At 47.6% G+C, this 14334-nt stretch overlaps 1 protein-coding gene across 1 annotated transcript in view; it reads left to right on the top strand.

Annotated features, from left to right (window-relative positions):
* The first annotated feature begins 14072 nt into the window (after positions 1-14072).
* Positions 14073-14334, top strand: part of MMP25 (matrix metallopeptidase 25) — a 12360-nt gene continuing 12098 nt past the window's right edge. The window contains exon 1 of the mRNA XM_015558531.1: positions 14073-14136. Within this exon, the coding sequence (XP_015414017.1) occupies positions 14073-14136 (64 nt within the window). The remainder of the gene's footprint in view (positions 14137-14334) is intronic.

The raw sequence follows: 14334 nt of genomic DNA, 5'->3' as shown, positions 1-14334 counted from the left end.
TTCTGCTGGGGAAGGGGTTAAGAGGTTTTATTCCCTCCCTAACTTCAGGGGAAAATCCCTACCTGGGGAAACAACCTTTCTCAGAGAGGTGACCTGGGTTAAAACACACAGTGCCAAGAAGGTGAGCAAACATATTAAGAACAGTATGCCACATCTGCCAGGTCCCTTGAAACAGCAAGGATGGACCGGCTCCTGGCATCTGATGTATTGATGATAGCCATTCTGACAAGTGTGAGTCGATAGCTCATTGTGGTTTGGGATGGGAAATCATTAACAATTATAATAACAAATCTAACACACATGAAGCACTCTGCTAAGTCAGCTCTTTTTAGGCGCAAATGCACAACTTATTTACTTTTGTGACATCCTAATGAAACAGGAACTGCTATTATCTCCATCTTATTGATGAGGATGCTGAGGCGCAGGCAGGGTCTGACTTGCTTGGGTCACATGGACAGGCCTTGCACGTGACCTGCAGCAGTGTGACTTTAGGGTGGTGCTCTCACACTGACTTCCGTGCTGCAGGGGAGGACAGCGAGAGGGACTTGCCTGTGTGGCTCCCAGCTTGGCGCTCTCAGTTCCCAGGCTGCGTAGAGCTGGGCCCTGTGCTCTCTAGTCAGGGACAGAGACCTTCGAATGGAGACTGGAGGATCCAGGGCTGGGTTCCACGGTCCAGCCCAGGGCAGCCTGGGCATGTAGGTGATGTCCTAGCTGTGGCCTGGTGGCTCGTCTCAAGTCTCCTCAAACTTCCAGGGCTCCCTGGGTTCCTGTAACGGGGACTCCTGGCCCGCTGAGCAGTGACAAATGGAGGACTGGGAGCAGCGGTGTGCTGGTACCCATTTAACAACAGGCGTCTGGGGGAAAAGAAAGCCTGGATTTGTTGCATTTGCCAGTGTCTGTGGTGTAAATACTCCCTCCCCAGCTGATTACAGGCAAGGCTACCAACGTGACACCGTTGAAGGTGATGGTGGGTGGAGGTGTGCATACCCAGCTTTGCCTGTCAGTACCAGGGGGTCCTGTGTCCCTCTGGCCGGGGGTGAGGATGCCTGAGTCATGGGGAACATCCATCAGCTGCCTGCTGGATCCTAGAAAATAAGAAGCTGGGAGCTGGGACTACTGATTTGTGGGAAAATGACTGCAAAGACTCCTGGTCCCAGGGGTAGAAGAGGAGGGGTGGTTTAGGGGCCGGAACTCCTGGGCCCTGGGGTTGGGACAGATTTCCTGCCACTATGGAGTAGAAGGGCCAATTCTTTGCAAAAGGGTCTGGGAGCTCTATTGCCTAGCAAAGCTGCCATGTGCTCCTGTGGCATCTGTGGTGACAACCTGGTGGACTTCGCAGGGCTGACCCCGTCTAAATGCCAGGGTCACCATGGGTTCAACCCATACCCACCCACACCCACATTTCCCCGAGTCCTCCTCCCGTCAGGCAGGAGGCTGGGCTCATCTGGAGATGAAATGGTCAAGGCCTGGCTCCCAAGAGACTCACAGCCCACCCCGGAGCTGGAACAGGTCTCAACCCAGAAACCAAACATGAGCCAATAAAGCAGGACAGCAAAGAAGCGTGGCTCCTGGGCGCGACATCGTCTAACCTCAGTCCAGATCCCAGTTTGGCCACTTCTCAGCTGTGCATGCCTGTGTCGTTCAGCTGATTAATCTCTGCAACCCTCAGTTTCACCGTCTGTGAAATGGGTGTGACAACTTCCACCTCGTAGAGTTGTGAGGATTAAATGAGGTTGAAGTACAAGCACTTAGACCGTGCTAGTGATCCTCAGCCTCACCGCGACGGTGACTCACCACGCACATTATGATGTGTTTTATCCTCATAACACTTTGATGTGTTCATACCCTTCAAGCAGGAAACCAGCTCGGGGAGGTGGAGTGGTTGGCCTGTGCCTACATGGTAGACCCTTACGCGGCTCCTTATCCATTTAACCTGATGTTTCCAAGTTGTTGTTTTTTCTCAACTTAAAAAGAAAAATCAGCTTTATTGAGGTAGGTATTTGTTTTCTAGAGCTGCTGTAACAAATTACTAAACAACAAAAATTTGCTGTCTCTTTGTTCCAGAGGCCAAACCAAAATTAAGGTGTGGGCAGGGTTGGTTCCTTACAGATGCTCCTAAGATGAAGTCTATTCTATGCCTCTCTCCCAGTGACTGGTGCTGCCAGCAACCCCTGACATTTCTTGGCTTGTAGACACATCACTCCAATCTCTGCCTCCATTTTCACTTCCCCTTGGTCTTCTCGGTGTCCCTGGGTCGCATATGGCTCCCTACTTTCTCTTATACGGACACAGTGATTAGATTTAGGGCCCATCCTAAATCCAGCATGATGTCATCTGGAGACTTAACTTATATCAGCAAAGACACCCCCACCCCTTTTTTAAAAATATATATATTTATTGATTTCAGAGAGGAAGGGAGAGGGAGAGAGAGACAGAAACATCAATGATGAGAGAGAGTCATTGATCAGCTGCCTCCTGCCCAGCCCCTACTGGGGATCCAGCCTGCAACCGCAACCTGGGCATATGCCCTGACCAGAATCGAACCAGAGACCTCCTGGTTCCTGGGCCAACACTCAACCACTGAGCCACACCTGGCTGGTCAAGACCACTTTTTTTAAAAGTATTTTTTATTGATTTTTTTTTTCTTTTTTGAGAGAGAGGAAGGGAGAGGGAGAAAGAGAAGCATCAATATGAGAGTGAGACTTCCATCGGCTGCCTCTTACATGCCCCACACTGGGGATCCAGCTTGCAACCCTGGCATGTGCCCTGACCCGGAATCAAACTGGCAACCTTTCAGTGCACGGGATGACGCCGGCAAAGACCCTCTTTTTAAATAACGTCACATTCTCGGGAGCTGGAGGTTAGGACTTGGACTTCTATTTTTTGGAGACACAATTCAACCTACTCCAAGGAATAATTTTTTTTTAAAAAATATATATTTTATTGATTTTTTACAGAGAGGAAGGAAGAGAGATAGAGAGTTAGAAACATCGATGAGAGAGAAACATCGAGTAGCTGCCTCCTGCACATCTTCCACTGGGGATGTGCCCGCAACCCAGGTACATGCCCTTGACCGGAATCGAACCTGGGACCCCCCAGTCCGCAGGCCGACGCTCCATCCACTGAGCCAAACCGGTCTCGGCCAAGGAATAATTTTTATATAATAAAGTTAAGCAATTTTAAGAGTTTCGTTTGTTGAGCTTTTGAGAAGTATATGCAGTTACGTAACTGCCACCACAATCATGATATGGAACACATTTTTTAAAAAAAACAGCCCTGATAGCCCTTGTCGGTTTGGCTCAGTGTATATATATATATATTTTAAAAAACAGCTAATAGCCAATTTATTTAAAAGGCTGATTTGAACATGTGCAGTGGTGACTTTAACCTTGCCTCCTGGCTCAATGCTGGTGGGAGTAACCTGATAGCAATCTCGGAGGGACCGTGTCAGTCAATGATCCACTTGTGGATCCTCATCTGAAAACAACCCCAAGTGTTAGAACCTTCCCCACGGGGTGCTTTTCCTGTAGTGATTCCCAGAGTCTTGGCAGACAGACATCGGAACTGGTCCTTACAGTTTGCGATTCTTTTCCCTCTCGCCCCTGATCCAGTCAGCACTCCCCTCCCAAGATTGTACCCTGCGGCTGGTGAGGGCAACTCTGATTCGGTGAATCGCCACCTCTGGTTCCGTGGGTGTCTTTCAGCCTCTTTAAACGCCGTGGCTGCGGCGCAGCTCGCTGACCCACTTGTTGTTCTGTGAGAGCAAACAGCCGTGAGTCAGGGACGGGAGTGGGTGGGGGACCGGAGGTCGCTGCAGTGGCCACGGCGGCGTCTTCCTCAAAGAGATACAGAGCGCTTTCATCACCACAGAAGTTCCTCATCACCCTCTGCAGTCAATTTCCCTGCCACCCCAGACTCTGGTGATCACTGATCTGCTTTCTGTCACTGTCGTCTTTTCCAGAATGCTCTCCGAATAGAATCATAGATGGTATGGGGTCTTTTGTGCCTGCACGATAAGCGTCTTTGGTCAGCTTCGCATAATGCTGCTGAGAGACATCTGTGTTGTATGTCTCAGTGGCATCAATAGGTTGAGAAGCTTCACACCTGAAGTTAGGCTGCAGGGAGAACGTGATGAATAGCTTCCCCGAAGGCTCACCGTTGTGAACATTTTGCCACATTTGCTTTCTCTCTCTCTCTCTCTCGCTGCACACGCAGGCACACATTTTGCTAAACCATTGGCTGCTTCAGCTTCTTACTCAGCATCTCCTGACGACGCCTATGTTCTCCTGCAGAAGCACATACTATTATCACAAGTGACAAACCGGACATTGGTAAAATGCTGTAGATGCAATCATCTTTTTACTGTTTATTACAGGAACGCCCTTTTTATTTATTATTTTTATTTTTAGATTTTTTTTTTTTATTGATTTCAGAGAGGAAGAGAGAGAGATAGAAACATCAATGATAAGAGAAAGTCATTGATCGGCTGCCTCCTGCACACCCCCTACTGGGGACTGAGCTCATAACTGGGGCATGTGCCCTGACCAGGAATCCAACCAGTGACCTCCTGGTTCCTAGGTTGATGCTCAACCACTGAGCCATGCTGGCCAGGCACGAATGCCCTTTTCAAATGATTTTTTTTTTTTTAAATCCAGGAGAAGTTCAAAGATCACATATTGCATCTAGCTGTCATTTCTCTTCAGTCCTTTTTAATCTAAAGTAGTCCCTGTGTCTTCTTATGTGTCTTTTACGACACTGACTTTTTAATTTTTTAAAAGAATCAAGGCAGCTGTTTTCCAGAAGGTTTCTGAGATTTATCCAGGATGATGCATTTGGGTTTTGTTTGTCCCTAATAACTGTATGGCATTTCATCCCATGTTTATCCTGACTTTATGCCTCCACTCTCCTATCAATGAACACTGCGGGCACTTTCCCAACATTCTAATGCGCATCCTTTGTACACATATTTCCATGGGCACCTTGGTGGGCATTTCATGCTACCATCCATCCAGAAGTGGAGTCGTGGGGAGAGCTGTTCCCATGATCTCTTGCTGTGTAATAACCATCCCACAACTCAGAGACTTAAGCAACCATTAGGTTCTGAGTATTGGCTGGTTCTGCGGGGGGTCTTGCTGCTGGGACCTCATGCAGTTACAGGTTAGTGGTGGCCTGGGCTGGAGTCATCTGTTGGTTCCTCTGCTCTCACGTCCGATGCCTGGGCTGAATGGCTCTGTGGGCTGGGGCCAAACAGCGTTTCTCTCTCCACGCAGCCCCTGCCTGTGGCCTGCGTGGATTTCCTCACAGTTTGATGATCCCAGGCGTCTGACATGGCAACTGACTTCCCCCAAAGAGAGGTTCCAAGAAGCTGCAAGTCTTCAGATGCAGCCTGGAGGTCCCAGAACCATCACTTCCATGGCATTCCACTGGCTCAAGGGGAGAGGATAGATTTCATCTCTTAATGGAAGGAGTAGCAAAGAATTGCAGCCATCTTTTATCTACCACAGAGGCTACGCTCTTCAGCTTTATTAAATATTGCCAAACTGGTTTCCAAAGTGTAGGTACTAATTTACACTCTGTAATAAAGAGTCTGACTCCATTTTTGATGTTTGATTGCTAACAGACTTAAAGCCCCATGCGTCCTCCCTCGCCTTGGGCTGCACAGCTAGGCAGGCTGGAAAGAAGGCCTTGATGCTGAGGGAAACTGAAATTGGGAAAGCCCTGGCAGTGTGGAGGGGCCCTCAGCCCAGCTCCCTCCCTAACCACCATCAAAGCCCCTCTTTGCCTTTTCAAGACATTTCAGACAAGCCCTGCTCCCCACGAAAACCTGTCGTGTGAGTGATCCAGCCCATCATATTCTCTTGGTGCGAGTGGCCTCATCAGTCTCCACATCTGAACCAAATTTTGTGGGGAGGGTTGATTCCATTGTGGAGCAACAAAATACACTCCTGTCAGCACAGTGTGGATTTCATCTGGCCTATACCTGCCCAATACTTGGCATCACCAGACGTTGTAATTTTTGTCAATCTGATGACAAACATGGTGTGAGATAATAGAGAGAAAATATATATTTATATTGGTCTCTGGCCCCATTTCCTGGCCCAGGACTCTTAAAACACTTGTGCTACAAGAAATGAGGTTCTCGTTACCATTGGCATGAGAAAAGTGGGAATTGCTAGTACGGCACTGGTTCATAGAAACATATGGGTTGGAGAGAGAAAGGATGGAAAGAAGGAGCCTTTGATTCCTAGCGGCCACATGGTTACCCGTGGATGGAGGGAGCAACAGCTGGGTTGTGCTCAGTTGCCAAAGGCAAATTTACCAACAGAATTTAGAAATGAGTCTTCCCCCGAGGAGCTGGATGGATAAGGACATGCAAGCTAATAAAAAAGAGGTAAGCCCTGGCTGGTGTGGCTCATCCCATGCACCAAAAGGTCGTGGGTTCGATTCCCCGTCAGGGCACATACCCAGGTTGTGGGCTCAGTCCCCAGTCTGTATGCATATGGGGGGCAATTTAAAAAGAGTTTGGGCCCTAGCCGGTTTGGCTCAGTGGATAGAGCGTCGGCCTGCAGACTGGAGGGTCCCAGGTTCGATTCTGGTCAAGGGCATGCACCTGGGTTGTGGGCACATCCCCAGTAGGGGGTGTGCAGGAGGCGGCTGATCGATGTTTCTCTCTCATCTAACTCTCTATCCCTCTCCCTTCCTCTCTGTAAAAAGTCAATAAAATATATTTTTTAAAAAAGAGTGTGGGGTTGGACCTTGACACTAGGACAAGCTCAGACTTTAGTCACAGCTGCTGCTCAAGGTGGAAATTGTGCAGGAAGCACAGAAAGAACCTCTAAGATCTGTGGTCACCAAGAAGGTAGTCAACATCAGGGAAGGGCAAAACCAGGAAACTACAGAAACCAGAGGGTAGATCAGTATCAGCAGCTTCCCTGAAGAACTTTACTGAAATGCAGTGTGAGAGTAACCAATTTGGAGGCCGTGCCCCTGGTTTTGATGCTGCAAAGAGAGTGGAAGAGCATGTTTGTCAGTACAGGACAAGCTCCTATCCTATGGAGCTATCACAGATGGCTCTCCCGATCCAGACACACAAGAAGTTATTCCCAAGCAAACTAATAAAAAAGAGGTAAACTAATAAAACTAATAAAAAAGAGGCAGTACACCCTGAGAAGGTGTACTGCCCATTTCCCATCAATGCCACGTGGAGCGCCACAGCTGAAATGCTCTGTGTGCAAGCCGTGTGGGACTGGCTTCCCCAGTGAACATGTTCAGTACCCAGGTCATGGCAAATGCTGTGGTTACGGGCACCCTGCTGCATAGGCATCCCATGTCATCGTACTGTTACAAACCTGAAGGGCAGTTCAGGAAGATATAGAATTTGCTCTCTCTGCTTTCCTTCATGGGTCTTACTACTAATACAAATATTAGGTTAATTAACAAGAAAATGGGGGAAAGGCAGAGGAGAGAATCAACAGATTGGCCTTAGCAGAGTGGAAATTTTAAAAGTTACTAAAGAAATAGGACAAATTAAGCAAATATTGATGGGAGTGAAACAAAGAGGAAACACTAATGATTAGTGATGTTGAGCACATTTTCATGTGCTTCTTGGCCATTTGTGTATCTTCCTTGGAGAAATATCCATTCAAGTCCCATTTTTAAGTTGGGTTGTTTTCTTGTTGAGTTTTAGGAATTCTTTATATATTCTGGATATTAATCCCTTATCAGAGATATGATTTGAAAATATTTTTCCCATCCTGTGGGTTGCCTTTTTACCCCATGGATATTGTCAATGTACAAAATTTTAAATTTCTTGTGAAGTCAAATTTGTCTAATTTTTGTTTTGTTACCTGTGCCTTTGGGATCATATTCAAGAAATCACTGCCAAATCCAATGCTGTGAAGTTTTTGGCCTGTTTTCTTCAAAGAGTTTAATTGTTTTAGGTCTTACATTAGGTCCTTGATCCATTTTGAGTTAATTTTTGTATATGGTGATAGGTAAGGATCCAATTTCATTCTTTTGCATGTGTCATCCAATTTTCCCAGAACCATTTATTTTATTTATTTTTTAAAAGAATAGCTTATTGATTTTTAGAGAGAAATGGGGAGGGGAGAGAGAGAAACATCAGTGTGAGAGTGCAACTTCAATCGGCTGCCTCCTACATGCTCCCTACTGGGCACTTGTCAGGGAATCCAACTGACAACCTCCTGGTACACAGGACCACGCCCAACGAGCTGAGCCACATTGACCAAGGTTCCCAGAACCGTTTATTGAAAAAACTATCTTTTCTCCATTTAATGGTCTAACATCCTTATCAAAACTATTTTACTGTATATGTGAGGGTGTATTTTTGGCCTCTCTATTTATACCATTGGTCTATATGTCTATCTTTATGCCAGTATCACACTGTTTTGATTACTGTAGCTTTGTAGTATGTTTTAAAATTCATAAGTGTGAGTCTTCCAGTTTTGTTCCTTTTTTTTCAAGATCGTTTTGGCTATTTGGGGTCCCTTGAGATTCCATATGAATTTTAGGATGAGTTTTTCTATTCTGCAAAAACATCATTGGGATTTTAATAGGAATTGCATCAAATCTGTAGATTGCTTTGGGTAGTACTGACATTTTGAGAAGTTCTTGAAAACTGTGTGCTAGCTGCTCCGGTAAACATGCCACATGGCTGTGTGTGTGCTTTGAGTAGCTGCTACTACGTTAAGACATACAATTTACCACAATTTACTGTCCAATCCTTCCCCCAGAAGTTGTAAATGTTCAGAGTTCCATAACAGTTCCATCAGACAGATTCTGTCCAGGTGGGGAGACAGATTCCTAGTGCTTCCTACTCCACCATCTTCCCAGAATTCTCTACTCCAAGGCCTTTTGCAGAAGAGTGGGTTAATTGGTCAGGGAGTGAAGAAGAAAAGTTCCCAGGGCTACTTGATACAGGAGCCCCAAACACTGTGGTACCAAACCCATTGGTGAAGCCATGACTGGGACTATAATTAGATTGAGATGTAAAATATAAGCGTCTATAAGATTATGAAAGTTGGAATATGTAAAGAGGCTTTATGTAAAGAAGTTGTATCTTCTTTTACTAATGTTTTATGGGAATGGATATCATGTCCTACTGGGGCACACTTCCCCCACCTACTATTGTAAAACCAAGACCAGTTGATAAATCCCAATAGGTCCTACAGTTAGAAATGTGAGGGTTGATGGAATTCAGGTAAAAGTTAGCAGGAGAATTGGTACGTTTGAGCAGGCTTTATGGAAGTCGTGTCTCTTACCTGATTGTGTTACGGGGTGGACATTGTATCTAACCGGGAACATTTCCCTACCTAGTCTTGTTAAACAGGCTTGTAAATGCGCCCTTCTGGCCACGTTAATTGGACATGCTGAATGGACAGCTGTGCAACTGCCTGGGCCCACAAAGTGTGGAAGAGAAGCTGTCTCTGTGCCATAACCCAAGTGGAGTGCGGGCTAGGCTGTTACAACACCCCATGAGCACCTACTAGTGACGACTACTGGTACGTTGGACAAGAGAATTTTCATTTTGGGGGTGTTGACTACCGTGCTATCAGACATAAATCGAAGCTACTCATAGACTGAAGGACATAAAGTGATCTTGAAACCTGAGCTACCCACAGTGTCTTGGGTGATGTCAGAGAAATGCTCTACTGGGTACTGCAGCGCCCAGAAGTGTTTGATAATGAAATGGAAATGGTTTATACAGGCTCATGCTGCTGGGAACACAAAGACATACCCGCAAGCAGGGAACCTTTCCCCCCTACAACCAACTTTGGAATGGAGTGAGGAGCTCCGGGCTTCAATTGTCATGTGGGCAGTGCCCTATACGTAGCCCTTAACTGACCAACAAAGAGCTGCTTGGTTTGTGGCCGGCAGTTCCCTGGTGAATGGACAATATCCTGGTTGGAAGGCCAGTACTCTGATCAGAGAAGGTAAAGACAGAGCAGTTCAGTGGGCTGACTCGCATGCTGTTTTCCCAGCAGTGATGGAAGAACTGAACAGGAAAATTCCCTGTTTTTGTTTCTACCAACTCATGGGTAGTGACCAAGGGCCTGGCCATCTGAGCAGGCAGGAGGGCAGTGGAAACTTGGTCCCCGTGGAGATCCCTGTGGGAACTTGCGGAGTGAATAAAGTAGGACATGCAGATGTCCACCTGAAGAACCCCATTCCAGACTTGAAGACGATTAGAATCAGCCAGCAGATACCTCTGTGTGCTCACCATAAACTGAGCGTACAGGAAGACGGCAGTGGCTCTGGGGCAAATTCCCTGGGGCAAAGGCTTTGATCATAGCTGGCGAGTCAGAGTGATGCTGGTAGCCCGAGTGAGCTAAAGATGGGTCCTGGTCCGAACAGACACTGCGTCTGGACTGGGCTGTGCTTACTCAGCGATAGATGCAAATGCTCAGATGTTATTAAAACACACACGCACCAGAACAGCCCTAGCTGGTTTGGCTTAGTGGATAGAGCGTCAGCTGTGGACTGAAGAGTCCCGGGTTCGATTCCGGTCAAGGGCACATACCTCTGTTGCAGGCTCAATGCCTACCCCTGGTGGGCGTGTATGGGAGGTTACCAATCGATGTGTCTTTCTGACATCGATGTTTCTCTCTCTGTCTCTCCCTCTCCCTTCCACTCTCTCTGAAAATCAATGGAAAAATATCCTTGGGGGAGGATTAACAACAACAACAACAGAACAGAACAGAAGAGAGTGCACTGATTATTATGGCCAATTGTCGTTTCTTCAGGCCAAGGACCACACTTTATAGCCCTGATGTCCAGCAATGGGCAGAGATGTCCTTCTCAGAGTTCTATTTGATAGAGAATTGGAAGGGGCAATCGAGACATTTATTGTCTAAAATGAAAGGAGATAAAGGCTTACACACCTTCATGAGTGTGTGCTCACACTCAGCATGTGTGTGTATGACCGAGGGAGGCAATAGGAACATGAGTGGGGCTAAAGGGGTTTCCCCACTTGATCTGGGGGGAGCGGGGGGAGAATTATGCTGGTAAGACACTGCCATTCTTCCCAAGAGGAGAAGATGGTGGTATAACGACTCAACCTTTTTCTTTCTTCTTCCCCACATCACCTTAACTGTTTTTTCATACCCGATTCAGTGGTCGTATAACCAGGGCTGCAAATGCAAGTGCCTGAAACAGCAATGATTCCTCAATAAGAGTTTGCAACTATATTTTAAACCTTATGAGAGAAATCCTAAGGGCCTGGTGGAGCAAGATGTGTCTTCATCTGCTCCACCTGCCAAAAACTGGTGTTCACAGTGAATGCAGCTGCATACCTGGTGATAGGAACAGCTCACAAGGTCTGCACCGGTGTAACCTCACCCCACGTGAACGGGAGTGGGTTGAAGGGGAGGCACTTGCGAGACTAGTGTTGCTGCTGCAATCTAGGCCAGCACAACGGCCAGACCTGATGTCTCTTCCAACAGTGTAAGAGTCTGGGCATAAATAAAGAGGAGAAACAGCAGCTAAGGCAGTGGGTCTCAACCTTCTGGCCCTTTAAATACAGTTCCTCATGTTGTGACCCAACCATAAAATTATTTTCGTTGCTACTTCAAAACTGTCATGTTGCTACTGTGATGAATCGTCATGTAAATATCTGATATGCAGGATGGTCTTAGGCGACCCCTGTGAGAGGGTCGTTCGACCGCCAAAGGGGTCGCGACCCACAGGTTGAGATCCGCTGAGCTAAGGGAAAAGTTATGAACTAATGGGTTATGTAATGAGAGACCAGTGTTACATTAAAACTTCGAAAGAAGCTCAGAGCAAGAGATGATAGCGTGTCTTGGCACGAGCATATCAGATACCTGAGAGGCTGTACCCATGTTTGCTGGGACCACTCTGCTTTTGGAACCCCGGCTTTTGCTAGGTTGAATGGAAGCCTGCAAACCTGAGAGGCCTCGTTCTGGGGGACGTTTTCATATGACATGATGACTAACTGAAACGAATACGAATGACTGTGTGGGTTCTAGCAATGTGCCAATATCTTTTGAGTCGTACATCATTTTGCTGTCAGTGTTCTGTGGCCAGAGGCCAGGGGGTGGGCTGTGAAATAATAGAAAATATATGTATTGGTCTCTGCTCCTAGTTCCTGGCACAGACTTCCTAAAACCCTTTTAATTTCCTAAGTGATGAGAGCACTAAGGGCATCTTTGGCTCTATTTGGTCTCTCCCCACAGTTCCTGACATAGGGCTGGCTCTAAATCCCTTGGGATCTCCTGGGTCATAGAGGAGTGTCTTTTGTTCTAATGAGGCGACTTTGAGGGGGCTCCTGATACCTCTGGGATGGGGGCTGGCCACCCAGAAGACCATGATTTAGCATCTTGGAACTTTGAGCCCCACAGCTCACGTTTCAGGAAGGGGAGAGGGACTGGAGATTGAGTTAGTAACTGGTCATGCCGATGCGATGAGCCACCATAAAAATCCCAGAAGTATGGGGTTCAGAGAGCTTCAGGGTTGGTGAGCCTTGACATGTCGGGAGGGTGGTGCCCCAACTCTACATGGACAGTAGCTCTTGTGCTGGGTTGGGACCCTTCCAGATCTCACCCGATGTGTCTGGCTGTTTATCTGTATATTTTATTATTTTTAAAATAGATTTTATTAATTTTTTACAGAGAGGAAGGGAGAGGGATAGAATTAGAAACATCGATGAGAGAGAAACTATCAACTGCCTCCTGCACACCCCCCAACTGGGTATGTGCCCACAACCAAGGTACATGCCCTTGACAGGAATCAAACCTGGGACCCTTGAGTCCGCAGGCCAACGCTCTATCCACTGGGCCAAACCGGTTAGGACTGTATCTTTTATTATATTTCCCTGAGTTCTGTGAGCTGTTCTAGCAAATAATGTGTGGTGGTCATAGGAACTTACGTGTTGTAGTCAAGTCAATAGAAATTATGGGTAAACTTGGTCCCACTGTCTGCAATTGGCATCTGAAAATGGGGGAAGTCTCCTGGGACTGAGCCCTTAGCCTGTGGGGTATGTTCTAACTCTGGTTAGTGTTGGAAGTGAGTTTTAGGACACTGAGCTGGTGTCAGAGAATTACTTGGCGTGGGGAGGAACCCACACAGCTGCTGCCAGAGGCGTTGGCAGTGTGGCAGTAGTGAGAGTGGAGGGGAAACACCCAGGAGGAGGGTGGGATCTGTAACAGACTGAATTGTGCTCTCCCAACCCCCCCACCCCAGGACCTCAGAATGTGACTGTATTTGAAGGCAGGGCTTTCACAGAGGTGAGTAAGGCTAAATGAGGCCATTAGGGTGGATCCTTATCTGACTGAGGAGAGGGAGGGAGAGAGAAACATAGATGTGAGAGAGACACATTGTTTGCCACCTGAATGCACTCTCCCTCCCCCCAATTGAACCCATGACCTAAGCACTGAGCCACACCCGCCAGGGCTTGACTGGCATATATTTTTTTTAATATGTATTTTTATTGATTTCAGAGAGCGAAAGGGAGAGGGAGAGAGAGAGAGAGAAAGGGGTAGAAACAAGAGAGAAACATAGATGTGAGAGAGACACATTGTTTGCCACCTGAATGCACTCTCCCTCCCCCCAATTGAACCCATGACCTAAGCACTGAGCCACACCCGCCAGGGCTTGACTGGCATATATTTTTTTTAATATGTATTTTTATTGATTTCAGAGAGCGAAAGGGAGAGGGAGAGAGAGAGAGAGAAAGGGGTAGAAACATCAATGATGAGAGAGAATCTTTGATTGGTTGCCTCCTACACGCCTTACTGGGGATGAGCCCACATCCTGGGCATGTGCCCTGACAGGGAATCAAACCAGTGACCTCCTGGTCATGCTCAACCACTGAGCCACCGGTGCCGGGCTTGACAGGTGTTGTGTGTGTGTGTAAGGAAGAGGGCATGTGACACACACAGGCATCTGGGCTACATGGGCTACAGAGGGAAGACCGTGTGAGGACACAGGGAAGAAGCTGCCACTTCCAAGCTAAGCAGAGAGGCCTTGAAGTGGTCGGAGAAACCAACCTTGCCCGCTCCTTCATCTTGGACTTCAGCCTCCAGGACTGCGCGAACATGATGTCTGTTGCCCATGTCACCCGGTCTGCAGTAGCCCGCTATGGCAGCCCAGAGGACGCACGCGGGAGCTCGGTGCCCGAGCTTGTACCTCCGGCTGGCTATCCTGCTTGCTCTTTGTCTAAACCACCCCTGGGTCCCGTGGCTGCCCCGCTCCAGGGACAGAGCTGGGTCCCTCGCACCCGTCCCGCACCGGCCAGGTGCCCACGGTTCCTCTTAATTCGTCTCTAGCGGCCTGGCCTCCCGGCCCTGGGGTCCGCGG

This window comes from Myotis davidii, unplaced genomic scaffold, assembly GCF_000327345.1.
Source record: "Myotis davidii unplaced genomic scaffold, ASM32734v1 scaffold1334, whole genome shotgun sequence".
Taxonomy (NCBI): Eukaryota; Metazoa; Chordata; class Mammalia; order Chiroptera; family Vespertilionidae; genus Myotis; species Myotis davidii.
This window is presented reverse-complemented; position numbering and strand designations above follow the sequence as displayed.